Genomic DNA, 26,348 nt, shown 5'->3' with positions numbered 1-26,348 from the left:
CGGTCAGTTTCTGCTGATCAGACACACAGAGATGAACCTCAGGCCACAGGGCTGAAAACAAACTGGCAGCAGGGCTACTGTACGTGTGTGTGTGTGTGTGTGTGTGTGTGTGTGTGTGTGTGTGTGTGTGTGTGTGTGTGTGTGTGTGTGTGCGCAATGGACTGTAAAGTAAAACAGAAGCTCCTATAGGCAATGACCTGACTATTCATCTATTCATGGACAATCCAGATGAGTGTGGCAGTTTTATAGCACAGTACCAGAGAAAAGCTCCACTACTGAAGTCCCACTGGACCACGTCAGTCCTAACTCCACGTACTGTGGACCTAATCAGAAAATGAGAGAACAACCAACTAAAAGAACACAACGGTTGGAAATATTACTGCTAACATCAGATGTTCATCAAGCTGTTCTTTTAATAAAATAATAATTAATAGTATCAAGCCATGACAATGAATAACCAGACCTCCAACACCTCGTTAACGAGGAGTCAGACCATCCGTGGTCCAGGACTGAGCAGGACGAAGGTCCCTACAGAATAAATAATCCCGTCTGCAAATAACAAGACTTTTCCTACGCTCCTGTGACCACCCACCGCTTTTACTTGTTACACATTTAGACCCCAAAACTCGCAAAAACAAACGATTCAAATATTTGGTTCCACTGTCCCGACTACAATATGAAACACAGAGAATACCAAACCAGATGCCAATCATTAACCAAAAATCTGCCTTAAATAATATTATTACAATAATTGTAAAAACCAAATTAGTAGAAACGTTAACTTCAGATTACTCTTAAAGAACACAATTATGCCCACATCAACCGGTATGATACCAACACACTGTTATTCATTCAGTTTTTCTTTAATTTGGGTAAAACGTGAGGAAAATCCAAGTTTTTTTAAATCACAAGTTATTTACAATTAGCAGATTGCTGAGCAGAGCAGTTCATTTTCACGTAACACGGATTCTGATACAGGTTTATAACACGCAGCTCCTTCCGTTGTACACCATCCGTCATTTTACAGCTCCTCCCGTTTTACACCATCCGTCATTTTACAGCTCCTCCCGTTTTACACCATCCGTCATTTTACAGCTCCTCCCGTTTACACCATCCGTCATTTTACAGCTCCTCCCGTTTTACACCATCCGTCATTTTACAGCTCCTCCCGTTTTACACCATCCGTCATTTTACAGCTCCTCCCGTTTTACACCATCCGTCATTTTACAGCTCCTCCCGTTTACACCATCCGTCATTTTACAGCTCCTCCCGTTTTACACCATCCGTCATTTTACAGCTCCTCCCGTTTTACACCATCCGTCATTTTACAGCTCCTCCCGTTTTACACCATCCGTCATTTTACAGCTCCTCCCGTTTTACACCATCCGTCATTTTACAGCTCCTCCCGTTTTACACCATCCGTCATTTTACAGCTCCTCCCGTTTTACACCATCCGTCATTTTACAGCTCCTCCCGTTTACACCATCCGTCATTTTACAGCTCCTCCCGTTTACACCATCCGTCATTTTACAACTCCTCCCGTTTTACACCATCCGTTTTACACCATCCGTCATTTTACAGCTCCTCCCGTTTTACACCATCCGTCATTTTACAGCTCCTGCCGTTTTACACCATCCGTCATTTTACAGCTCCTCCCGTTTACACCATCCGTCATTTTACAGCTCCTCCCGTTTTACACCATCCGTCATTTTACAGCTCCTCCCGTTTACACCATCCGTCATTTTACAGCTCCTCCCGTTTTACCGCGTTCCCATTTTTATGGCATTCCTGGTTTTATGGCGTCCCCTGGTTTTAAACCGGCCCTGGTTTTATGGCGTTCCTGGTTTTTTGCTGTCCCCGGTTTTACGGCGTTCCCGGTTTATTGCTGTCCCTGGTTTTACGGCGTCCCCGGTTTTAATCCATCCCAGGTTTTACGGCGTCCCCGGTTTTAAACAGTCCCCGGTTTTAAACCGTCCCAGGTTTTAAACCGTCCCAGGTTTTACAGCGTCCCCGGTTTTAAACCGTCCCCGGTTTTAATCCGTCCCAGGTTTTACGGCGTCCCCGGTTTTAAACAGTCCCCGGTTTTAAACCGTCCCAGGTTTTACAGCGTCCCCGGGTTTAAACAGTCCCAGGTTTTACGGGTCCCCGGTTTTAAACAGTCCCAGGTTTTACGGCGTCCCCGGTTTTAAACAGTCCCAGGTTTTAAACCGTCCCAGGTTTTAAACCGTCCCAGGTTTTACAGCGTCCCCGGTTTTAAACAGTCCCAGGTTTTACGGGTCCCCGGTTTTAAACAGTCCCAGGTTTTACGGCGTCCCCGGTTTTAAACAGTCCCCGGTTTTAAACCGTCCCAGGTTTTACAGCGTTCCCGGTTTTAAACAGTCCCAGGTTTTACGGCGTCCCCGGTTTTAAACAGTCCCAGGTTTTACGGCGTCCCCGGTTTTAAACAGTCCCAGGTTTTACGGCGTCCCCGGTTTTAAACAGTCCCAGGTTTTACGGCGTCCCCGGTTTTAAACAGTCCCAGGTTTTACGGCGTCCCCGGTTTTAAACAGTCCCAGGTTTTACGGCGTCCCCGGTTTTAAACAGTCCCAGGTTTTACGGCGTCCCCGGTTTTAAACAGTCCCAGGTTTTACGGCGTCCCCGGTTTTAAACAGTCCCAGGTTTTACGGCGTCCCCGGTTTTAAACAGTCCCAGGTTTTACGGCGTCCCCGGTTTTAAACAGTCCCAGGTTTTACGGCGTCCCCGGTTTTAAACAGTCCCAGGTTTTACGGCGTCCCCGGTTTTAAACAGTCCCAGGTTTTACAGCGTCCCCGGTTTTACGGCGACATTGTTTACAGTGCTACTATTGTGAAGTGGTCTTAACAGTGTTCAGATCTCAGAAAACGTGTTGATGTTAATGAAACCTAAAAAGAATATCGGATTCATTTTAAGATGCAATACGATGATTCTGCTGCGTCTCCCTGATGGACATGAAGTTCTCAGCGTCTTCGCCTCCCTTCAAACCGTGTAGAGAGAAATGAGGAGCTGTGGTGGAACCCAGATAAATAACATCAGACTGGTTTTCACTACAAGGAAACCTGTTCTAGAGGAAACTGCAGTGTTTGGCTGCATCATGAAGTTGGTAAGTGGAGCCGTTCGCAGCGCATCTTTACATCCTTGTTAAAATATAGAGCAGCTCATGTTTACATCTTATCTCATGTGCTAATCCTCCTCCTCATAAAGAAAATAGATTTCTGCACAAACACTTGAACAGAAGCTGGAATTTTAAAGATTAAAATCACAAAATTTGTTAGAAAAATGATAGTGAATTATTTAGAACTAATCCAGCTACAGTCTGATCAGAACATTTAATAATTAAATGTTCTGATTTAGAGGCACATGAAGTCAGTCTACGCTGTGGACTGGGTGGTACACTGTTTTTTACTTTCCTGAAAGGTGATTTAATTATATGATGCTCCTGTTAGAAAATCAGGGTGTAATTAGATTTTGGGATTCAGATGGGTTTATATACAATTACACTCTAACTGGTTTTCCACAGAGATGCACGCTGTGGTTTTATTGTTAATGACTTCTTCTTCTGTGCACTGGACCAGAACGTGCAGAGCACCAAAGGCCAGTTTCAGTCTAGCCGGAGTTGGACCCCTCAGCCACATTATCGGAGGATGTTAGTCAGGCTTTGAGAGCTTTGATTTCATGTGAATATAGTCAAACTGATATGTTTACAATGACTTTAAAGGTCCAGTTTCAGACCACCTTAAATTTGTTTATTTCTAGTATCAAAGCTAGAGTTCAGCTGGTGTAGGTGCACTGTGCACGTTCTACAGCCTCCATCTGAGGATCTGACCTGGTAATACCAGGAAACTGGTACACAAGAGAAGAAGAGGACAAAACAGTGCTCAGGATGTACAAAACATCCAGATCTGTAAACCATCACCACTCCATGTGGTACTAATCTGATAACAGCTACATTAGCTGAAGTAGTTCTGGACCAACAAGCTGAATCTGGACACATCTTCACCTCCTCCAGTCACGTTTACTGGACAGGAGTGCAGTTAAATAAGTACTATAGCTGAACGTACCTGTGCATGTTTCAGATGTACAATGTGAGAAAAAACTTCTGTTGACTTGGCCCAGCAGATATAAAAGATATCTAATGGGTCGTAATTTCAACTACAGTTTCTGATTGTGTAAAATGAACGGTTCATCTATTACAATGTACTTCGATGGTAAAAAAAAAAAAAAAAAAGAGTTTTACGGAGGCTTAGCAGCCCATGTAGTACTTGTCTATCCAACCACATACACTTGACAAAGCCCTGACAGCCTGGCTTGACACACTTTTAATCTAATCTTGAATCCTTCAGCGCTGCATTCAGTCAGTTAAACCCCTCGCTAATGAGACTGTACCCCATTGTATGGATTAAACCAGAACACTACTATTTGTTTAAAATCACGTCGCACACGAGGACCAGGTCTACAAGGGATTTAGGAAACCAGGAACATGTGATACAAACACGTCTGTGCTACTGCCATTGCAGTCAATGCAATTATGGCAGTGAGGAGAATTTAGCTACAGCACTGTTATCGATTTGTGGAGTTGTGCCACCTCACTGCTGTCAGAAACACAAACAACTTGCTTATTTAAGTTCAAAGTAACAGAGAAATGGAAATCAGAATATAAGAATCTCTGCCATACACGTTGGCTGAGCTTTCGGCTTTAATATAGGCTGGTACCAACACCATAACATCAGACACAAAGACTACCCCACAAACTTAACAGAGCTTTGCCTCCATCACATGATGATATTTCTGGCCAGAATAAATATCTGACCACTGTCTCTGCAACAAATGCCACACATGCACAAAGAGAAATGCTAAATGATCAAACTGTGCTGGCGACTGCTCAGTTATCTGCACAGGCAGATAGAAGGAGTCTGGGAACAAAAGAAAAGCCAGGACACACACACTGTACACCGAGTACTGCCTGATACCGAGTATTACCCAGCCCAGGGCTTGTCAAGGCACACATTTCATATTTCACTGCTTGCTGGTTTTGGCATGTTAGCCTATTATGATGAAAATAATTTATAAATTAAAAACACCTCTTTTTTTTATTGATGGAGATGTGAAAGATCAAAATACATCTAAGATGCAATCTGATCATTACACACCGACCAGATCTATGCTGTTCTATCACACAGGCACATTTTCTATAAAATACATAAGGACAATACTTTTCATGAGGACACACTGGTTATTGTTCAGCCTGCAGCAAGCCAGTTTTATGTTTTTACAAGTCCCAGCATTCCTGCACCCCCGTCCATCCAAGTCGATGGGTTTATCTCCAGCCAGAAAACAGAGAGAAAACAGGCACATGGAGCTGCATGGCCGATGATTAGACCCAGACACAGCACTGGGAACAATAACAACGAGCTAATAAGGATTATTTGGACGTTAAGTCTGTAACGCGGGAATAGGTGTGGAAAGCTAAGCTGCCCTCCGTCAGCTGATTCACCGTATACACCACATTAAAGCTTCTACATGCTCCTCACTCAGATTCCTGCACATGCCTTTTCTAATAAAGGATGACAACACCATCTGCCAGCTGTCTGACTTCCATTTTTTACTTGTGTGCACGTTTTAGGTCAGTTTACCTGAAAGGAGCTAAATGTTCTTAGCATTAACTAAATGAGCCCGTGTTTCATGGCGAGCCTGGTGTCAATAAGCAGTCTGGCTAGCTGTTTGCTTTCCATGACCCCCTATTGGCAGTCTGACTCCCATTGATTTGCTTGTCTAAATAAATTAAACATACTTTTAATAATTCATGATAAATACACAATGATTCGGTTCCAAAATCCACAACAAGCCACAGAATAATTTCCACCAGTAAATCTCCAGCACTGCCTGAGTGGCTAGCCAACAACCGCAGATTTTCCCCAACAGACCGAAAAAGGGAGGACAAAGTCGGCGTGTCTCCTACCGTCAGCTCCGAGCTGTCGCTGCGGTTGTTGACGGCTCGTATAACTCCGGACCTCCACGGCCATCGACCGATGTCGCCGATTTCAGGTGGCTCGTCCCCGCTGACACAGAGGAACCGCTTCCCGACCAGCTCCGGCCGAGCCTCGACTGCCATGGCCCTTAGCTGGCCAGACCCCCCCACCCCCCCTCGAAAAACTTCCCGACAACGACGCCCTTACAGACCTGTCATTTACGACATTAAAGTGGACGTAGAGAATCCAGCGGAATGAATAAAATAAAAAAGCAAAAGTTGTTGGTGAGTAAACAAAGCGACCCGGGGGGGTTTAAATGTAAAGCAGTCTCCACCCGCGCGAGCGCCAGTCTCTTTCCTGCGAGCCAGAAAAAACCGTGGAACACTGAGCCGCATCACAGCTGCCATCCATGCGTGTGTGTCTCCGCGGAATCCCGTAGTATTCACAGACAACCGAATGACTGTATCCCTCCGCCCAGCCGGAGCCGTCACAGCGGTGCTATTTTTTGCCAGGACACAACTACAACTGTTTGTTCTTGTACCACTGCCACGAGTTGAATGTGCCCGCTGTGACAGCAGAGACAGCTTCCAGGCTCTGCTCTAAATCCATTGTTCCATCAGTTCTACTGCTGGAGGACTACCTCTGCTTTTAGAAACAAGAATCAGACATTCCTGGTTTGTAAATACAGATAATTGTGTGTCAAAGAAAATATTTTTAATTTAAATGCACGAATACATATCACTTTGTGGGACTATAAAATAAGCCTTTGTAAAGTTTACTCACGTTGCACTTTATCAGGTCTACTTTCCAGTGCTGGGTCAGACCCTCTTTTTAATCTCCATATTAACATGACAGCATCACACAGTTGCTGCAGGTTTATCGGCTGCATCCATGATGAGAATCTCCCGTTCCACCACATCCCAAAGCTGCTCTACTGGACTGAGATCTGGTGGCTGTGGAGGCCGTTGGAGTCCAGTGAACTCATGGTCATGTTCTAGAAAGCAGGTGGAGATGATCTGAGCTTTGTGACATGGTGCATTATCCTGCTGGAAGTAGCATCAGAAGATGCTCCACTGTGGTCATAAAGGGATGGACATGGTCAGCAACAATACTCAGGTAGGCTGTGCTGGTTAAACCAGGCCACGTTGGTACTAAGGGGCCCAAAGTGGGCCAAGAAAATCTCCCCCCACCATCACACCAGCAGCAGCCTGAAGCGTTGATCCAAGGCAGGATGGATCCATGTTTTCATGATGTTTCCAGCAGATTCTGAGCCGAGCATCTGAATGTGGAGCTGAAATGGAGACTCATCAGACCAGTGACATTTTTCCTCCATAATTTACATTCTAGTACTGGGTTATACTCCATATTGTCCACATTGGAAAATTGAATAAATCCTGTATACTTTCAGTGTAATTAACTCTTTTATTTGGATTTTGATTTCATGTTTTATGCTTCACTTTTCTACACTATTTCTCCATTTGTAAGCTGTTTTTTTTAATGTAAAACATAGTTTGCATAAGTGCGTGACAGTGTATTTCTAAAACCTCACTCCAATGACCACAAACTACTGGTTCTCCACACATCCACTGTTCTCCATTTTCTGCAAGGTGCATAGCAGCTTACTGTGTTCATGTCAAACAGAGCAGTAATCAGGACTATTACATGAAGTACTGAGAAGGTTTATAGCTATTTGAATTTACTGGCATGTGTTAATGAATGAAAACCAAAGTTTGTCTGTCTAAGATACATGACAATCAAAAGAGTTTTCTTTGTTTTTTCTTTGATAATTTCTCTGATTAGAAGTTAAATTCACAAAAAAAAGTCACTTGAACACATCAGAAAGCAAATCTGGGATAAAAGTTTAGGCATATTCATGCAGAGGAGGCGGAGGAAGGACAGACTGTGATCTCAGGCCTACAACAGCAGCCAAACGTTGGACCAACACCTGTGTCTGCACCTCACAACACTTCTATCACTCATTCAGGTAAATTTCAGGTGTCTAGGCACATGTGTGCAAAAGGGCAAGTATGAGAAAGTTGTATTTAATGTTTGGAAGTTTGAGGAGAAAAACAAATGGAACAAGAATAAACTTGTCACTTTTCAGTAGGTCATGAACAAATCACTGTTTCTGAAAACTCGTTGACATTTGTCTTCTTCTGCAACCTCATTCCAAACACACTAGAAAATACTCTTTAAAGAACTGAGCCTGGTATTAACCACAAAGCCTTTGTAAACCCTGTAATGCCATTCGTATCACATGTGATGCATTCAGTTTCTGAGACCTTTTACATCACTTTCTGGTAAAAATCTGAAACTTGTCTTCTGCCTCTTGGTGGACACCGGGATCCAGAAGACTGTACTGTAATCATGTTCACATATCACACAGTAATAAATGTTAATGTACAAAAATTAATTTAGTTAATTATTATTTTTGAAAGATTGTTTAAAAGCCAAATAAAGACCTTTCTTCCCATTTTTTCTTGGGTTGGGCTTTAAAGGCTTAATAAATAAATACAGTGAATGAACCCACCTTCACATCACAAAGTGTAAATGAACATTTAACATCACTTCATTCTCTCTTTCTGTATGGTCTTTACTCAGCAGTTGGACAGAGACAGGAAATTGGACATGTCAGGTCAGAACCAGAACCAGAACCTGGACTATCTTGGACAAGGACTTCGCCTCCCTTACATGACACATCTGCTCAGCTAGCTGCGTTATAAGACATCCTGTCCACCTCTTTATTCAGCTCACATCTCCAGCTGAGCCAGAGAGACACGTTGCTTTCTTTCTGTCACTGATTTACCAGCATTGCCTTCCTCTGAGACCTCCTGGGCTGCAGAGAAGCAACACAGAGACCCAACCAGAGCAGCTGAGGGCAGAAAGAGGAGGAAGATCCAGAACTGCATGTCTGTATGTATAAAAAATGTGTTTTTCTGTGTGTTTACAGGCTTGTGGCATCTGAGGACAGTGGGGACGTTTATCTGTGAGACATGTAGTAAACAATCAAGTCGGTGCATTGCTTGGCTGAGATGCTGGCAGAAGAAGAGAAATAAAGCTGAGATAGTGTGATAGCAGTGATACTGGAGAGGAGAAGCATTGGAAGATGAAATGTCACACTGGGGGCAGCAGGGATGAAAGAAGAATGAAAAGGATGAAGAAAAGAAAGAAGAAACCTTAGAACAGAGACGGATTGCAGCAAGATCCTGAAACAAGCTGGGAAATCAACATCACTGACAAACAAAGTTACACCGCCCTGATACTACTATTCTCATGTGTGCACTGGGAGTGTTGGAATCTTCCTAAATACCTAAACATATAACATTGGTTCAAATATTAACACCTTCCAGTTGGGTCCTTAGGCAAGACCCTTAATGATACTGCCTAACCACCTCATCATGATCGAACAGAGAGACATACCGGCTCAGACGTCGCCCGGTCAAACAAGGTCTGCATCAGGGACTGAGGAACCAGGGTACTATGGCGAGAAATGAGCTACTGGAACACGAAACAGACGCCACTGGACACAAGATGCGAACAAGGTGCTGTTGGAATGCTACTACTCTAGCAACCTTAGTGAGCAGGGCGACATGAAGAGAATGTGGGATATATGTATACTTCCATACCCACATTATACACTGACATCAGAACAATTTGTAGCTCAGTGTTACAGCATCCTCAAACGGCTGCATCACAGTTAAAGACTGAGGAGATACAACACGCTAATGCTACGGCAAGGGGGAGCCAGGGTGATAGGTCAGAAGGGGGAGTTAACATTAACCACGCCCCAGAGATTGGGTACCAAGCCCTAATGATGAATGAGATGAATGAGAACTGACCTGAGAGACAAGATCTTGGCTAAGATAGCATGAATGAGTGAAGTACAACCACAAAGTCTTCTAGCTGATGTGAATGCAGCACTAAGCACAATTGCTACTGCATCCATCACTGAAACCAATGAACTGACAGACAGCACAGCAGCAGTGATCCTGGAGATGTTTGGCCAACTTAACATCATCCCCTCTTCTTCTAACATGTCTGGAAACATCTGGGAAGTGAGGAGACCAGTTGCTGGAGTTCTAGGAGAGGAATGTTGTCCCATTCTGGTCTGATGCAGGATTCTAGCTGCTCTACAGTCCTGGACCTTGGATGCTGGGTTTCTGCTTCCATGATTCTCCAGATGTTGTGTACTGGTGAAAGGTCTGGACTGCAGGCAGGCCAGTTCAGCAGCCGGACTCTTCTCCTGTGAAGCCATGCTGCTGTGATGGATGCAGGATGTGGTTCAGCATCGTCTTGCTGAAATCTGCAAGGTCTTCCCTGAAAGAGACGTTGTCTGGATGGGAGCAGATGTTGCTCTAAAGCCTCCATGTACTTTTCAGCATTGATGGAGCTTCACAGATGTGGAAGCTGCCCACACCATAGGCACTAATGCAGCCCCATCCCATCAGAGATCCAGCTTTTCACCTGTCCACTGATAACAAGCTGGATGCTCCCTCTCCTCTTTAGTCTGCAGGACACGCCGTCCATGCTTTCCACAAACTAGTTCACATCTTCATCCAGGTTTCCACTTTGCCTCAGAACATTTTTAATGAGCTTTGGTCCAGAGAAGACGGTGCTGGTTCTGAATCCTGTTCACATCTGGCTTCTTCTCTGCATGATGGAGCTTTCACCTGCATTTGTGGGTTTCAGGGTGAACTGTGTTCACAGACAGTAGTTTCTGGAAGTCTTCCTGAGTCCATGCAGTGGTTTCCAGTAGAGAATCATGTCTGCTTTTAATGCAGAAGGTCACCAGTAGCCATGTCCCATGCATACAGAGATTCCTTCTGATTCTCTGAATTTGCTGATGATATTCTACACTGTAGATCAGGCATGTCAAACAGGTCCAGCAAAGGGCCGTGTGGCTGCAGGTTTTTGTTCCAGCCAGCCAAGAGCACACAGTTTGACCAATCAGCTGTCTGAAGACTGAGATCAGTTGATTGAATCAGTCAAATCTGGTGTGCTGCTGCTTGGTTGGAACAAAAACCTGCAGCCACACGGCCCTTTGCTGGACCAGTTTGACATATGTGCTGTAGATAGTGGATCTTCAAAGTTTGAGGAAAATTTTTCTGAAATTGTTCCACTATTTTTAGAGCCAGTTTGTTCTGTTCAGCCATGTCTGTCGGACCCTGTCCCAGACAGACTGTGTGACAAGAGAAGCTCCACTGGAAGTCTCTTTCACACTGCAACAGCTGGCTTCATGAATTACAAGCTAAGGATCCTCACCCCTTCCTTTACCTAATCCATACACACATGGTCATGCATGCATACACAAAATACACAGTTCCAACTATATCACTGCTCCAACACATACATCCTAGCACACATGGATTACGTGCCCTTATACACATGAACTGATGCATGTACAGTACACACAGTTGCAAACATGCAGACTCAGAAATCAGTTAGACTAATGTGGGTTATGTGATGATTCCACAGCACATGTATCTCTGGTATCCATTGGCTAAACTTCTCCAAATCCAATTACATAAAACCATTTTTGGTGGATAATGAATGAATGAATAAGTTCATTTTATTTGGAGGGGTCAGTGAATATTAATGAGCATTACATAAAAACATGCTATGTAAACACCATGGATTTCATCCGAAGGCTAATTATCATCTGTTGTCCCTGAAAAATAAATAAATATTTATTTATTTTATTCTCTGCATAACACAGCAGTGTCTTGTCAACAGTATGGTGATTCTAGCTAGGGATGAGTGTATCAATAGTGAGGAGTTGATACTTCAATTCAGTTCAATACAACTTTATTTGTCCCCGAGGGGCAATTTAAGGCACACTGGAGCAGCAAAAGATTAAATGTACTAAATAAAGAAAAAAAATAAGAGAAGAAAAACATCAGAGATTGAGACATAAATATCATAAAACATTAATATTATATTTGTCAGTCAAAATATCAGATTTAATACTTTTTGAATACCCAGAAACCACTGTGTTAATACAAAACACGGTATTTATTTTAACTTGAATGTGAATCCCTGCCAGTGCATTTCTTCCATGTCTTCCATGTCACATGATTATTGTAACCTATCAGATGTCATGATGTTGATGATGATGATGTTTTATTTTGATATTTTATTGGTTTAATGCAGGTTTACATGTTTAAATAAAGGTATCTTACTTTATATAGATAGATAGATAGATAGATAGATAGATAGATAGATAGATAGATGGTAGAAATTCGAAAGGTGGCCTTTCTGTGTGGAGTTTGCATGTTCTCCCCGTGTATGCGTAGGTTCCCTCCAGGTACTCTGGCTTCCTCCCACCATCCAAAGACATGATGTTGGTTAACTGGTGACTGAATTCTCCCTAGGAGTAAGTGGCTGTTTCTCTCTGTGTTGGCCTTGCGATGGACTGGTGACCTGTTCAGGTGAACCTGCCTCTCACCTGCTAATTGCAGGTATGGGCTCCAGCTTTCCCACGACCCTGAATTGGACTAAGCGGTACAAAAAAATAAAGAATAAATATACAACATAAACAAATGAACAAGTATTCATAAAGTGTAAAAGTCTGAGCACAGTCCAGATGAACCAGGCAGCATTGGTAAAAACAAAGGATAAAAAAGATCCGCAAAACTCAAAAACAGAAAAAAGCAATAAAATAAAAGAAATATTAACGTCAGTTGAAAACAAATGTTATTTTTTTGTCATTCTGTTTGGGCCTGAAAGGATTACATAACAAAAGGAGAACACGTGTTTTTCTGCCCAGCAACAACAAACATGGTCTCTTTACGTAGGCCACATAACTTTATCTTGCTGGATAATGACACTGAAAAACACAGATCATCATGACAAGCTTCACTCCCATGTCCTCTGCTTAACTTCAGAGAACAGCGGTTACGGAGCTCCACCAGCAGATCCCTCATTTGACTAACAGTGAACCTCCCATATCAAACTAGCTCTTCTTCCTTTTTAAGCTTGGAAACAGCATAGCTTGAAAATCCTGCAAATCTTATTTTTTGCTGCTCTTGCTCGATCGCTGCAACACACCACATATTGACAGCGGACCAATCAGAACACACATAGCTACATTTAAAATTCCACCGCTTCAACAAGACGCTAAAGGCTCAGATGTAGGGGCGGCCACAGCCAATCAGGAATATGTATTACTTGTAAACAAACTGCGCTGGCCAATGGCAGGTCCGGGAGGTTGTTCTTTCCTGTTGACGTCATCGCGTCTCGGAGGCTTCTGCGTACAGCTCCGTGTCAGGAACTGAGCAGCACAGTGTAGACGTGAAAGGACTCTTCACCAACAGAACAGGATCCTATTGGAAACATACGCGTTTAATGACGAAGATATGAGCACAGCGAGCGAACAGTGACATCAGAGGTCCTTACGACGCGTTGGCTGGCCGGTTTACGATGAGATAACTAGCGGCTTTCTGGATTAGCTTATCGAAGTTTGGCTTGAAGAAGTTTACAGCTGCGGGGCTAGAGACGGTAACCACCGGGGCTATCTTCCTCTACCTCTGACACACTCCACACAACAAAGGCTCCAGACATGGTGTCCTGGATCATTTCGAGAAGCGTCGTGTAAGTAAAAACAGAGCTGAGAGCTCTTTCTGTTAGCTAGAGTAGTTATTTAAACTTTAGAAGAGGAAGCTAACAGGCTGGGCTTTGTTAGCTTAGCTGACCTGTTGTGGTTAAGCTAAGTTTTGACCTTAGTCCCTCAGATCTTACATTATAGTATAAAACATGTTAACAACTTGTACAAATAAACTGTACGCACATATAGACACACACACATACATATATATGTGTGTATATGTGTGTGTGTGTGTGTGTGTGTGAGAGAGAGAGAGAGAGAAATACTTATAACTATGTAGTGGGGGTGAGTCATCGTGACAAGTCTTAACTTTTGTCTTCTACCTGTTCAGTCAGTTCAGGTGTTATTCAACAGTCATGACCCTGCTCATGGGAAGGCATCCTTTGTGTGAAATGGTTTGGTCACTGTTTACCAAGCAGCTTCCTCATGACATGCCATCTCAGACAGTGAAGTTAACGACATAAACTGATTAAACTGAATACCAGATTCTGCCCCAACATTTCTCTTTCCTCCTCCTCAGCCTGCGTTTGTCTGTATACATCCAGGAGCAGTAATTATATAATTCAGGGTAATGGGGATAGGAATGTGGTGGAAAGACCACAAGGGAGTGGTAAGGAGGGGAAAAATGCTTCTCCATTTAGTAATCTTTGCCTTCAAGCACACTTCATCTGATCGGGGAAACTGAACACGTGGCTGTGGAAGACTGTTGTCAGTCAGGACCTGGGAGGTCATGAGACATGGGGATTTTTCACACTTAGACCCAAACTACAGATCTCTGACACTGGCAGAAGGGTGGAGTATTCTTTGAAAAAGTATTCTTTCTTTTGGTGTTTTGAGGGTTTGTTAAGATGTTAATGGCCATGTTTACATGTGAGTTTTAATTCCCCTTTAATTCAGAATGAAAATGAAATCTTCTTTAAAATGATCTTGTAAACACCTAATTCTGAATGAAAATAGCCATTCAGAATTAAACTTCAATCCGAAGTAAGAGGCTGATTTATTATGGTTTTAAATCTGAAATGAGTAGTTCCTCGATCATGTAAACATTCATTCCACTTTAAATCAATTCAGGTCGTTCTGAGCATGCTCGTTCCCTTGTCCTGTCGCCATGACGATACGGTCCTCTACCTCCCTTCGCCTCCCCAGCTGACCCCAGTGAAAAGCAGGATGCTGGTGTCGAGCTGCTGCTTCAAAACTAGAATCACCATCAGAGTGAAAGTGGTTCTCATCCTCTGGTCTTCCATGTTGTAGACCAGTGGTTCCTAACCTTTTTTCCCCCATTCATGCATGTACTAAAATGCCATGGACCCCTTCTCCACCCGGGGCTGAAACCATGCTGGTTTTAGGCTTTCAAAAGGAAGATTCTCACCATAAGTAATGTTTTCTGGTTGAGTCTTTGATAAAAACAAAGTGAAGTGAACAGCATACGACCTTACTTTTATTCATTAAAATAAGGACAGTTTGTGGACATTAATCACAGTGGCTCTATTGTTCAAAGCCTCAGGGACCTCCTGAGCACAGGTTGGGAACTAAGGTTGTAGACGAACAGAAAAGAAGCCGGAACTGGAGTTTGTTTCTTCTGGTAGATGTAAAAACGTCATGTCCGCCCCCCATCCAATCAGAACTCTTCCCAGTCCCCAGATCTAAAGTGGAATTAAATAAGCTTGTTTTCCATGTAAACCTCAATTTGGAATTACTGTTTCCATGTAAACATGAAGGAGATTACTTTAATTCTAAATTATTTCATATAGAACAATTAATTCTGAATTAAAAGCGTCATGTAGCCGGGGCCAGTGTTAATGCAGAGTTGCTGATGAAAACTTTGGATGGGGATGAAGTCATTCTAGAAAATATCATGATCCCCAGGATAGAAATCTTTAATCAAGATAAAAAATCTTGATTGAAGAATATAGTTCGCTGAAGCTGAGTTGATGGTGGGTGCACCAGTCTGAGGAGACCCACTGTGGAACAAACGGACCCAAACTCAGGGTGTTTTACCATCACATGGTACAGTATAGTATGGTGTGTATTTTTCCTTTCCTCAGCCAGGGTTCCAGTTATTTTCCGTCCTGTGTCATGTGGCTGCAGCCGTCTTTAGACTGCAGTAAACCACCTCTGCTTGGTGACATGTAGCGTGTAGCTACTCGTTGTTTGTTGGTCTTCTCTCCCTTCTCTCCACACCACCACGGTGTTGTGAAAGAGTTTTGGAGAAAACACACATGGATTGTTATCTTTCTGTCATCACTGGTGCTCACCTTCATGTGAACAGCCAATCAGAGTGAGCGCTATCACCAGCAGCCATGATAGTGATTTTGTGTGTTGGATTGGCCAAAACAAAAAGAAAACACCAACAGAGTCCGACACAGAGACTGGTCAGGGTTAATGAAGCCGGTTTGTGTGTCGTACTCTGAGAACAGTCTGAAACCTTCCTCTTCTTCCTCTTCATCTCCTCTGTTGTGCTGTTTTATGTGAGGAAGCTGTCTCTGTTTGTTCATTTAGTTATTGGTTGTTTACGTTTCTGTTTATCTGCTGTTAAAGATTCCCAAGCTGACACTTTGTTAACAAATGATTTTATTAATATTTATGCACAAGAACAAACGTCATCCAAATAAAATAATACACTGTACCCATTTTCAAAAAAGAACTATTTACAAGTCGGCAAACATACTGAGAAAAAAAAATCATCCATGGTTCTCATCCACATAAAGACAGGATTAACCCAGTATGTAAAAAAAGATAAGTAAATAAAATACATATATACATATATGGATATACATACATACACACACACACACACACACGCACATATATTAGTGCTGGGCACATTAACGCGCTAACCTAATGCTTAACGCTGTTAATTTTTTTTTTTTTTTTTAATTTATATTTTTCTTTAGCTGGCCGCTGGCTTTGATGACAGAAACATGACGTCCATGTCTTCCTTCCCTGCTGCAGCGGTGCGTCTGATGTAATCAGGAGAGAGCAGGTTTATTAACATGAAGAGACGTTTTCTGTCTGGAACTTAAGAAAGAAGAACTGATGTTTCTCTTTGTCTAAACCATGCAGATGGCAGAACATCGTGATTTTTGGACGGGAAACTGCTCCCAAAAACAACGAGAAACTTTTATTTATTGATTTATTTTTAATAAATGTGGTTTTAATTTAGGCCAGACAGCAAAGGTGAGACATGTTTTCTGACTTTTACAAACGTGAAGCATAAATCGGGTCTTCTTCTGCCTCTGGTTCGGTGAATCTTAGTCATATTAAGATGAAACTTCCAGCTGTGGAATCTGTGAGATGTGAGCTTTCAGTAGAGGAGCCGTTTGTTCGTGTTCATGGGGAAACATCATCTGTGTTTACATGTTTTTCAGACTTTGTGTACCTGGTTTTTTAATTATTGCTGTCTTAACTTTGTTTGTTGGTGATAAAAATGGTTTTACTGAGCTGGTAGCTGAGATTCTGGACTTTCTGTGGATACCACACATGTTTATAGTTACATCTACAGACCTGACGCTACACCCGGAAACCAGATGTTAACCCTTAACTCCCGGTAGCGGAGGCTGCAGGTGCAGAGGTGAAGCTAAACAGTCAAGCTAAGAATGAAAGTTTAGAGAAATTATAGGCCAGAAACCTGGATAATGAAGCAGTGAAGCTGCATGGATGGAAGTTATTGTGCATATTGTGAATATTTCTCTCTCCTCACCATCTAGAAGCTGTGAGATTCTCATCCTGCTTTCTGTCTGTTCACCTGATGCTGATATTCATCACATATTGTTCCTTTTGTGTTTAGAAGGAAGCAGCTTCACAGCTTTAAATCCATCCTGCTGACTTTTTACCTTTTAGTTAGTAAATCCTGAACATTTCATCCTTCTTTGTCATAAATATTTGAATATTTATATGAACAACCAGGTCAGATGAACAGCCTGAACAGCCAGGTCAGATGAACAGTCATGTCAGATGAACAGCCTGAACAACCAGGTCAGATGAACAGTCATGTCAGATGAACAGCCTGAACAACCAGGTCAGATGAACAGTCATGTCAGATGAACAGCCTGAACAGCCAGGTCAGATGAACAGTCATGTCAGATGAACAGCCTGAACAACCAGGTCAGATGAGCAGTCATGTCAGATGAACAGCCAGGTCAGATGAACAGCCTGAACAACCAGGTCAGATGAACAACCAGGTCAGATGAACAGCCTGAACAACCAGGTCAGATGAACAGCCTGAACAACCAGGTCAGATGAACAGCCAGGTCAGATGAACAACCAGGTCAGATGAACAGCCTGAATAACCAGGTCAGATGAACAGTCAGGTCAGATGAACAGCCTGAACAACCAGGTCAGATGAACAGTCATGTCAGATGAACAGCCTGAACAACCAGGTCAGATGAACAGCCAGGTCAGATGAACAGCCTGAACAACCAGGTCAGATGAACAGTCATGTCAGATGAACAGCCTGAACAACCAGGTCAGATGAACAACCAGGTCAGATGAACAGCCTGAACAGCCAGGTCAGATGAACAGCCTGAACAACCAGGTCAGATGAACAACCAGGTCAGATGAACAGCCTGAACAACCAGGTCAGATGAACAGCCTGAACAACCAGGTCAGATGAACAGTCATGTCAGATGAACAGCCTGAACAACCAGGTCAGATGAACAGTCATGTCAGATGAACAACCAGGTCAGATGAACAGCCTGAACAGCCAGGTCAGATGACCAGTCAGGTCAGATGAACAGCCAGGTCAGATGAACAGTCAGGTCAGATGAACAGCCAGGTCAGATGAAACAGCCTGAACAGCCAGGTCAGATGACCAGATCAGGTCAGATGAACAACCAGGTCAGATGAACAGCCAGGTCAGATGAACAGTCAGGTCAGATGAACAGCCAGGTCAGATGAACAGTCAGGTCAGATGAACAGTCAGGTCAGATGAACAGCCATCTCTCTACCTCTCTCCCTCTCTACAAGCCAGCAGCTGCGCAGAGAGGGAGAAGCAGCACTCCAGGTTGGTTTATTTGGCAGCGTTTGTTCATTTTTGCCATATTCTGCACCTCTGCTTGTGTTGGCTGACGTAATATCACAAACTTCGCTCTGGGTGTGTCTGCTGAAGGCAATGAGACAAATGGGTTAATGTTGCTCTTACTTGCTCCCTTTATTTTTAAACTGTTCTGTTTCTGTGATGAATTTCTGCTCGTAACTCATCGTGCAGTTTTGAGAAAATTCATGCATGATTGGGAGAAGTCTTCTGTGACTTTAGATTCATTACATGGTGTTCATGAAAATCACAGAGGACAATGGGAGACGGTCCATTGTCCTCTGGCTTTCAGATGTTTTTAACTTTACTTCGAGGACTTATTGTGGGGGAAAGTTCTAAGCTCTGCATCTCTTCATGTCTGTCTTTGGGTGGTTTACTAAATATTATTTGTTTTGTTGGTGAGTGAGACAACTTACAGGCTTATTGGCTGCATAATGACCTGATTGAGTGTCTGTGAAAGTTAAACTGGTTGTGCCATAAAGAGGTAACTTTACTGGTTGAGAACTGGTTTGTTTTCCAGAGACGCAAAGCCACCACAAACCACATCATGATGTCAGGTTAAACCTTTCTACCAAAACATGTCTGAACTTGTTCATGATGTTCTTAACAATAGTCAACACCTTCATAATACTGACCAGGATTTAGAGATATTTCTGCAGACACGATTCCTGCAGAATCTGGTGATGTGATAACACATCCACCAAATGTTACAACAAGTAAACAATCCACCAAACACCCATTTATTGGCTATTTCTGATCAGTTCAGTGTAATTTTGAACACAGTTTACTGCAGCTAATTCCATTACCAGTTAACAACCAGTCAGCTTCTGTTAAATGTTACAGGACGTGTGTAATGTACCTCGACAGAATCCTGACGTTTCAACTTGTGGTTGATGTTTTTCTGGGGGCGTTCACAGACCTGTGCGCCCAGTATAAATGATGTATATCATTTCCTCATGCAGAAGTTTTCTCAAACCAGTCCCATTTGCTTCAGCAGCAGTCCTCCCAACAATCCACCCTCTGTGTTTTTAGGGGAAAAGTCATGTAATCAAATTCTTTTTCCTGAAGTTAAAACCAGATGCTGAGAGCTGAAAATCTCAGATGGCTGTATCCCTCCCCTTCCTCTTCCCTCTGTGTGTCTCCTGTGTTTCTCCAGGTTTCTTTTCTTTTTTCCTTCCCTCCCTCCATCTGGTTGTTGGTGGTGTTGGGTGTCAGGAAACCAGGGAAACTGACCTGCAGCCCAGAGTCCAGGCCCATCTACAAGCACTGGGGCTATTTTCTCAGCTGCATGGAGGCTGGGTGGGTGATGGAGAGGTGGTAGATCTCGTATGAAGAAGGGGCCCTGTCTTTTTTTTCTTTCTTTCTATATTGTTTCAAGAACATTTTGTGCACAACCAAATGACTGTATCCATAAGCATGTTGTAGACACAGGAAATGGAAGCTCAGAGGAGAAATACTTCTACAGATGAATTCTAGATGTGTTAACATGCTGGTGATTGTTTTTCCTGTAACTGTGCTGAAGTGATCCAGCAGGGTTGGTTCATGATGACTGTTTACATCACTAACATACCACACGATCCGCAAGGTTCTGAACAGAGGAGAAACATCAGGCTCTGTGGGCGGATAGCAGCTTCATGTATGAACTTTATTATTTCATTTTTTTTCTATTTTCCACCAGATCCCAACAGAAGTAATCCAGGGTTCCATTCCTCTAGAACAGATTTATATTTTTCCTTTTATTATAAAAACTAAACAGCCTGATCTTGTTAACGTGGCGTTGTGTCTCTACCTGCCGCGTGCACACAGGTGAGCTACACTCCCACCTGCAGACAGAGAGCGCACGGTGGAAACATCGTCAAACACCTGTAACACAGAAACACCTGCTTTATAACAACCTCTGATCTTACTCCGTAATAAGAACAGCTGGAGGAGAAGCAGGAGGAGGTTCCTGCTCTGGTGTTCTTGGAACTTCATGTCCATCAGGAACCACCACAGCTGAACAATCCGTCTCCGATGTCGTCGTTTCTGAGGTGAATTGCTGCTTAAAATGGACGTCAGACTGGTGAACCAGCTGGACAGCTAGCTGCACATGCCTCGTCTCCATGCTTCTCCCTGTCTCTCCTGAAACAACGCGCTGGAGAGTTTTCTGGATGGGGGTGAGCTTCACTCTGACCAGCAGACAGACGCTGCCAAGAAAAGCCCTGCTGTGATAGTTTATACTCAATGTTCACGATACAGACATTTTATATATCCTACGTAAAACGTTTGGGCATACATCGAGTATGCTCGCTCTGCCCTGCTTTATTCTGGTGGTCTATTTGTCTTCTTCAATGTGGTTGTGACTGGAATCGAGGATACAGGGCAGGGGATGTCCATGTTGTCCTGGTGTGTGGATGGTGGCTGGTGATGATGATGTGAACTAGATAGAGAGGGCTGGACGGGGGGCATGTGCGTAGTCGGGGGCTGTGTGCAGCCGTTCGGGGATCTTGTCCAAAATGACGAGCACAGTGGCTCTGGGTGAACAGTGTGTGGTGGCGTTAAAGAAACAGACTTTTCTTACCATGGAGCCTCCAATAATAAGGGTGGTAGGAGGGAGGCGAGGAGGTGGACGGAACAGCTGGTTCTGGTGAGATGGAAGGATCTCAGAGGACACTACTTCGGTTGCCTGGATGATGCCGAATGCGGACTTTCTCTCTGTGTGACCAGTAAGGACATTTACAGAAACCATCATGTACCCACTCCCAGGATTTCAGAGCTCAAGCTCAGTTTCTCAGGATTGTGAGACCTAGTTGTATATTCTTAACAAATGTCAACAAACTGCCCTGAACTTTACACGTGTGTTTGGAAATACAGAAAAGCCTGAGTTACAAAGAACCTTTAATTTAAAAAAGGTCCCTGGACATTGCAGAAATTGAACAAAATTAGCTTAGAAATGTAGGAAAATGTTTCCTCTCCACACAGAAAATGTACAGCGACTTGAAATTACCAGAGCGTGACACACAGTGAAGACGCGAGGAGAGATACCAGGAGCTTTTCAGTTTCTATAGCAACAGCATGAAAATAAACTGCTGTGGTTGTTGGTCGGCTGCTGCTGAAGAGCTCAAGGAGTGTGAATACTAGACTGTTTGAAGTCAGAGTGTACCTGGAGAGTGATGGAGCAAATACAGATATAATTCTCTTTTGTTGAATAAATAGATAGATAGGTAGGTAGGTAGATAAGAATTGTTCATTTTTATTGTTTTAAATAATAATAATAATAATAATAATAATAATAATAATAATAGTAGTAGTAATAATAATAATAATAATAATAGTAGTAGTAGTAGTAATAATAATTATAATAATAATAATATTAATAATAATAATAATAATAATATTAATAATATTAATAATAATAACAATAATAATATTAATAATATTAATAAATATATAATAATATTAATAATAATATTAATAATAATATTATTAATAATAACAATAATATTAATAATATTAATAATAAGAATAATAATAATATTAATAATATTAATAATAATAATAATAGGGATGCTCTTACCGGTAGCGTGTACTCAGTATAAGTGTTTCCATACTACAGAACACAAGCAGCTGAGGTTCTGGTTGGTTTGGAACCAACCAGAAGAAATTCAGTTTTGTCACCAGTGAGTTTGATAAAGTTTTAAGTAAACCTATTTTAATTTCTGGCAGTCATTTGCTCAGCATAGACGTGGGTTTGTTGGGCAGGAACAGCTGAGTGTCATCTACTTAGCGGTGAAAGGGAATGCTGTATTTCCTAAAATGGAAGCGTGGCGTGTTACAGCGACCAGTAGATGCTGAATGGTTGGGAAGTATGCTTGCTTCAGGATTTTGTTTTTTCCCGTTTAATAAGAGTATAATCATGTTCTGGCAGAAAGGTACCTGGCTTCTGGATCTGCAGGTATGTTTGTGCTGTGAGTAAAACACACTGGATAAAAACTTGTAGTTGGGCTGCATGAGAGCCTGGTCTGCTGTTTTTTAGGATTAAAACAAAAACAATTTCTTAAACCTTGTCGGTCACCAGGGACTTTTTTCGTCCTCATCTCTCTCTTCTCGAATGTGTTCACCCATATGGCATGTTTTTTTTTTTCAGAAGAGATCATTTCCTTATCAAAACTACCAAATATCTAATTATTGTAATTATTTTTACTCTTTAAATGTCAATTCAATTACATGATGTCACTGTTTTTATGAAAAATTAACACATTAAAATGTTGGAGGGAGGGGTATTCATTTTTAAAGCTCAGTCTTCATATACTAAACAAATAATCTGTAATATTTTTCATAGTTTCATAGTGTCATGTTTCATGGAAAGGACCTCTTTACTTGTCTTCTAGTTATTTTATATCTACACTGTGACTATGTCAGTGTTGTTTGCTTAGAATTTAGGTTACTACTGCTCAAAAGATAACGGAAGACCACTAAAATAACATCCTAGAATCTGAACGAATTAAATCTTCTTATTAAACACTTTGTTCTTTACATAGTTGACATCTGCTGCCGACAACAAAATCACACAATAATGATCAATGGAAATAAAACTTATTTATTCATGGAGGTCTGGATTTGGACTCACACTTCCAAATTAAAGTGGAAAAACACACTACAGGCTGATCCAACTTTAAAACAATCAGAATGAGGCTCAGTAGTGTGTGTGCGGCCTCCACGTGGCCTGTAGGACCTCCCTACAATGTCTGGCCATGCTCCTGTATGAGGTGGTGGTATGGTCTCCTGAGGGATCTCCCTCCCAGACCTGGACTAAAGCATCCGCCAACTCCTGGACAGTCTGTGGTCAACGTGGTCGTTGGTGGATGGAGACAGTGATGTTCCAAGATGTTCTCAGCTGGATTCAGGTCCTGGGGAACGGGCTGGGCCAGTCCATAGCATCAATGCTTCCATCTGGCAGGAACTGCTGACACAGCTCCAGCCACAATGAGGTCCAGCATTGTCTTGCATATAGGAGCAACCAGGACCAACCGCACCAGCATGTGGTCTCACAAGGGGTCTGAAGATCTCATCTCGGTACCTAATGGCAGTCAGGCTACCTCTGGCGAGCTCATGGAGGGCTGTGCAGCCCCCCAAAGAAATGCCAACCCCCCACCATTACTGACCCCACTGCCAAACCGGTCATGCTGGAGGACGTTCAGGCAGGCAGAAACGTGTCTCACCGGCGTCTCCAGACTCTGTCACGTCTGCCACATGTGCTCAGTTTGAACCTGCGTTCCATCTGTGAAGAACACAGGGCGCCAGTGGTGAAGTTACCCATCTTGGTGTTTTCTCTGGTAAACACCAAACGTCCTGCATGGTGTTGGTCTGTAAACACAACCCCCACCTGTGGACGTCGGGCCCTCATACCTCCCTCATGGAGTCTGTTTCTGACCGTTTGAGCTACACATGCACATCTGTGGCCTGCTGGAGGTCATGTTGCAGGGCTCTGGCAGTGCTCCTCCTGTTCCTCCTTGTACAAAGGTGGAGGTAGCGTCCTGCTGCTGGCTTGTTGCCTCCTACGGCCTCCTCCATGTCTCCTGATGTACTGGCCTGTCTCCTGGTAGCACCTCCATGCTCTGGACACGACGCTGACAGACACAGCAAACCTTCTGGCCACAGCTCACATTGATGAGCCATCCTGGATGAGCTGCACTACCTGAGCCACTTGTGTGGGTGTAGACTCCGTCTCATGCTACCACTAGAGTGAAAGCACCACCAGCATTCAAAAGTCACCAAAACATCACCAGAAAAGCAGAACTGAGACGTGGTCTGTGGTCCCCACCTGCAGAACCTCCTTTATTGGGGGTGTCTTTATAACTGCCTATAATTTCCACCTGTTGTCTGTTCCATTTACACAACAACATGTGGAACTGATGGTCAGTCAGTGTTGCTTCCTAAGTGGACAGTTTCATTTCACACACGTGTGACTGACTTGGAGTTAAATTGTGTTGTTTAAGTGTTTCCTTTATTTTTTGAGCAGTGTATTTAAAGATTGAGCTCCAGTCGCCACCATGTATTATATGGAAAACAACTAATTTATTGTGAATATTTTTATATTAAACATATTTGTATATTAAATACAAAAATGTTTAATTTTCATTTAACTTTGTTTTATCTGCATATTTTTTCATAGACAGTTATGTAATGTGATCAAATTGGCATTTAAAGGGTTTAAACAACTTTAATAAAATAACTTTAATAATTGCATATTTGGCAGATTTTATTTGGACTGAAGTTGATTGAAAGATTTGAGTAAAGAAGTGGCAATAAATATGAATGTGTAATGTTTTCTAGTAGTTTCTTTTAAAAAGGACTTTTTTGTCCACTAAAGACCTGAAGAGGGAGGAAACTGAAGTGGGTTAAAGGTCCACTGAACTGATGGAGATCATCACCTCTTGATAAGCCGTTAACTGTGGACATGAAAAAATAATCACAACATATCAATGCAGACATGTTCAATATGGTCTGAAATGCATTTTCTATTAAATATCAATGCAGTTAAAGTTAGTTAGTCCCCCACCTCCCTCCCTCTCTACAGCTCAGCTGACAAATGAAATCATTTCTGCGGAGCTTTTAAAGCTATAAATATTTATAGCTGAAAATATGGTGGACATGAAAACAATTCCAGTAAAAAGCAGAGGAAGTGTAATAATGTCCTGATGGCACCAGTACGGTCACGTCCAGCTGGGCTGAGCGTCCTCTTGGATCTCCTTCTGATTTGATGGGCGCATAACTAACTGAAATCCATGTAACCTTTGGAAAAGAGCTTAACATTAAATACTGAGACCAGCAGGAAGCAGCAGAAGTCCAGAGGAAGAGCAGAAATGAGACCTGGTTCTTCTGAAAACCTCAGAAAACCCAGTCCTGTTCCAGCTGCTGACGTTTGAGGTCTGTCGACTCAACAGTCTTCCCACCTTCATGCTGCATTTGGTGTTCCTAGAAGAAACCTTTTTTTTCTTCTTCTTGCTTTGCTTTATTTATGATTCAAAATGGCGCCGCCCTGATGGCAGCCTGCCGCATTACCTCCTGCTCACTGATCTTCTCAGTCCAGTCCTGCTCTTTGTCACTGATTCTGCTCATGACTTCAATGGATAGAAAGTCTAGGTGCAGCCAAGGTGTTGAGGATCCCGGTTTGCTGGCCCCAGGGTTGGGTTTGCAGATGATGTGGTTGTGTTGGCTTCATTGGGAGAGAAGGGATTTTCAGCTCTTGCTGGAGCGATTTGTGGCTGGACTCTCCTTTTTTTATTAATGCACTTGTATTGCTTTCTGCACCCTGCTGAAATGTTTTATGTAAAGCACTTTGTCTTGTACATGAAATGTGCTATACAAATAAATTTGCCTTGCCTTAAAGTTAGGGTGAGAGGCTCGGTCATCCAGGAGGGGCTCTGAGGAGAGATGCCATGATTATAGATGGTAAATGGTACTTATACAGCCCTTTTCTGTACCTGGAATGATACCCAAAGCGCTGTATAATTATACATCACATTCACACACTGGTGGCGGAAGCTACCATGCAAGGCGCTAACCACGACCCATCAGGAGCAATTAGGGGTTCGGTGTCTTGCTCAGGGACACCTCGACATGAGCTCGACAGGCTGAGGATTGAACCGGCAACCCTCAGGCTACAAGATGACCGCTCTACCCACTGAGCCACTCCTGGCAGCAGACTGGCACCTTATTTATCTGGATGGTTTTATAACATGAAGTT

General features: G+C 42.8%; 2 protein-coding genes across 2 annotated transcripts in view; one reads left to right on the top strand and one right to left on the bottom strand.

The window, feature by feature from the left end:
• Nucleotides 1-6,367, bottom strand: part of jmjd1cb (jumonji domain containing 1Cb) — a 120,472-nt gene extending 114,105 nt beyond the window's left edge. Inside the window, 1 exon segment of the mRNA XM_041973257.1 lies at nt 5,975-6,367. Within this exon segment, the coding sequence (XP_041829191.1) occupies nt 5,975-6,127 (153 nt within the window). The 5' untranslated portion in view covers nt 6,128-6,367.
• Nucleotides 6,368-13,245: 6,878 nt separating this feature from the next.
• Nucleotides 13,246-26,348, top strand: part of reep3b (receptor accessory protein 3b) — a 52,360-nt gene continuing 39,257 nt past the window's right edge. Inside the window, exon 1 of the mRNA XM_041973268.1 lies at nt 13,246-13,574. Within this exon, the coding sequence (XP_041829202.1) occupies nt 13,543-13,574 (32 nt within the window). The 5' untranslated portion in view covers nt 13,246-13,542. The remainder of the gene's footprint in view (nt 13,575-26,348) is intronic.

This window comes from Melanotaenia boesemani, chromosome 21, assembly GCF_017639745.1.
Source record: "Melanotaenia boesemani isolate fMelBoe1 chromosome 21, fMelBoe1.pri, whole genome shotgun sequence".
NCBI lineage: Eukaryota > Metazoa > Chordata > Actinopteri > Atheriniformes > Melanotaeniidae > Melanotaenia > Melanotaenia boesemani.
The sequence above is the reverse complement of the archived record's forward strand: the minus strand, read 5'-3'. Positions and strand labels throughout refer to the sequence as shown.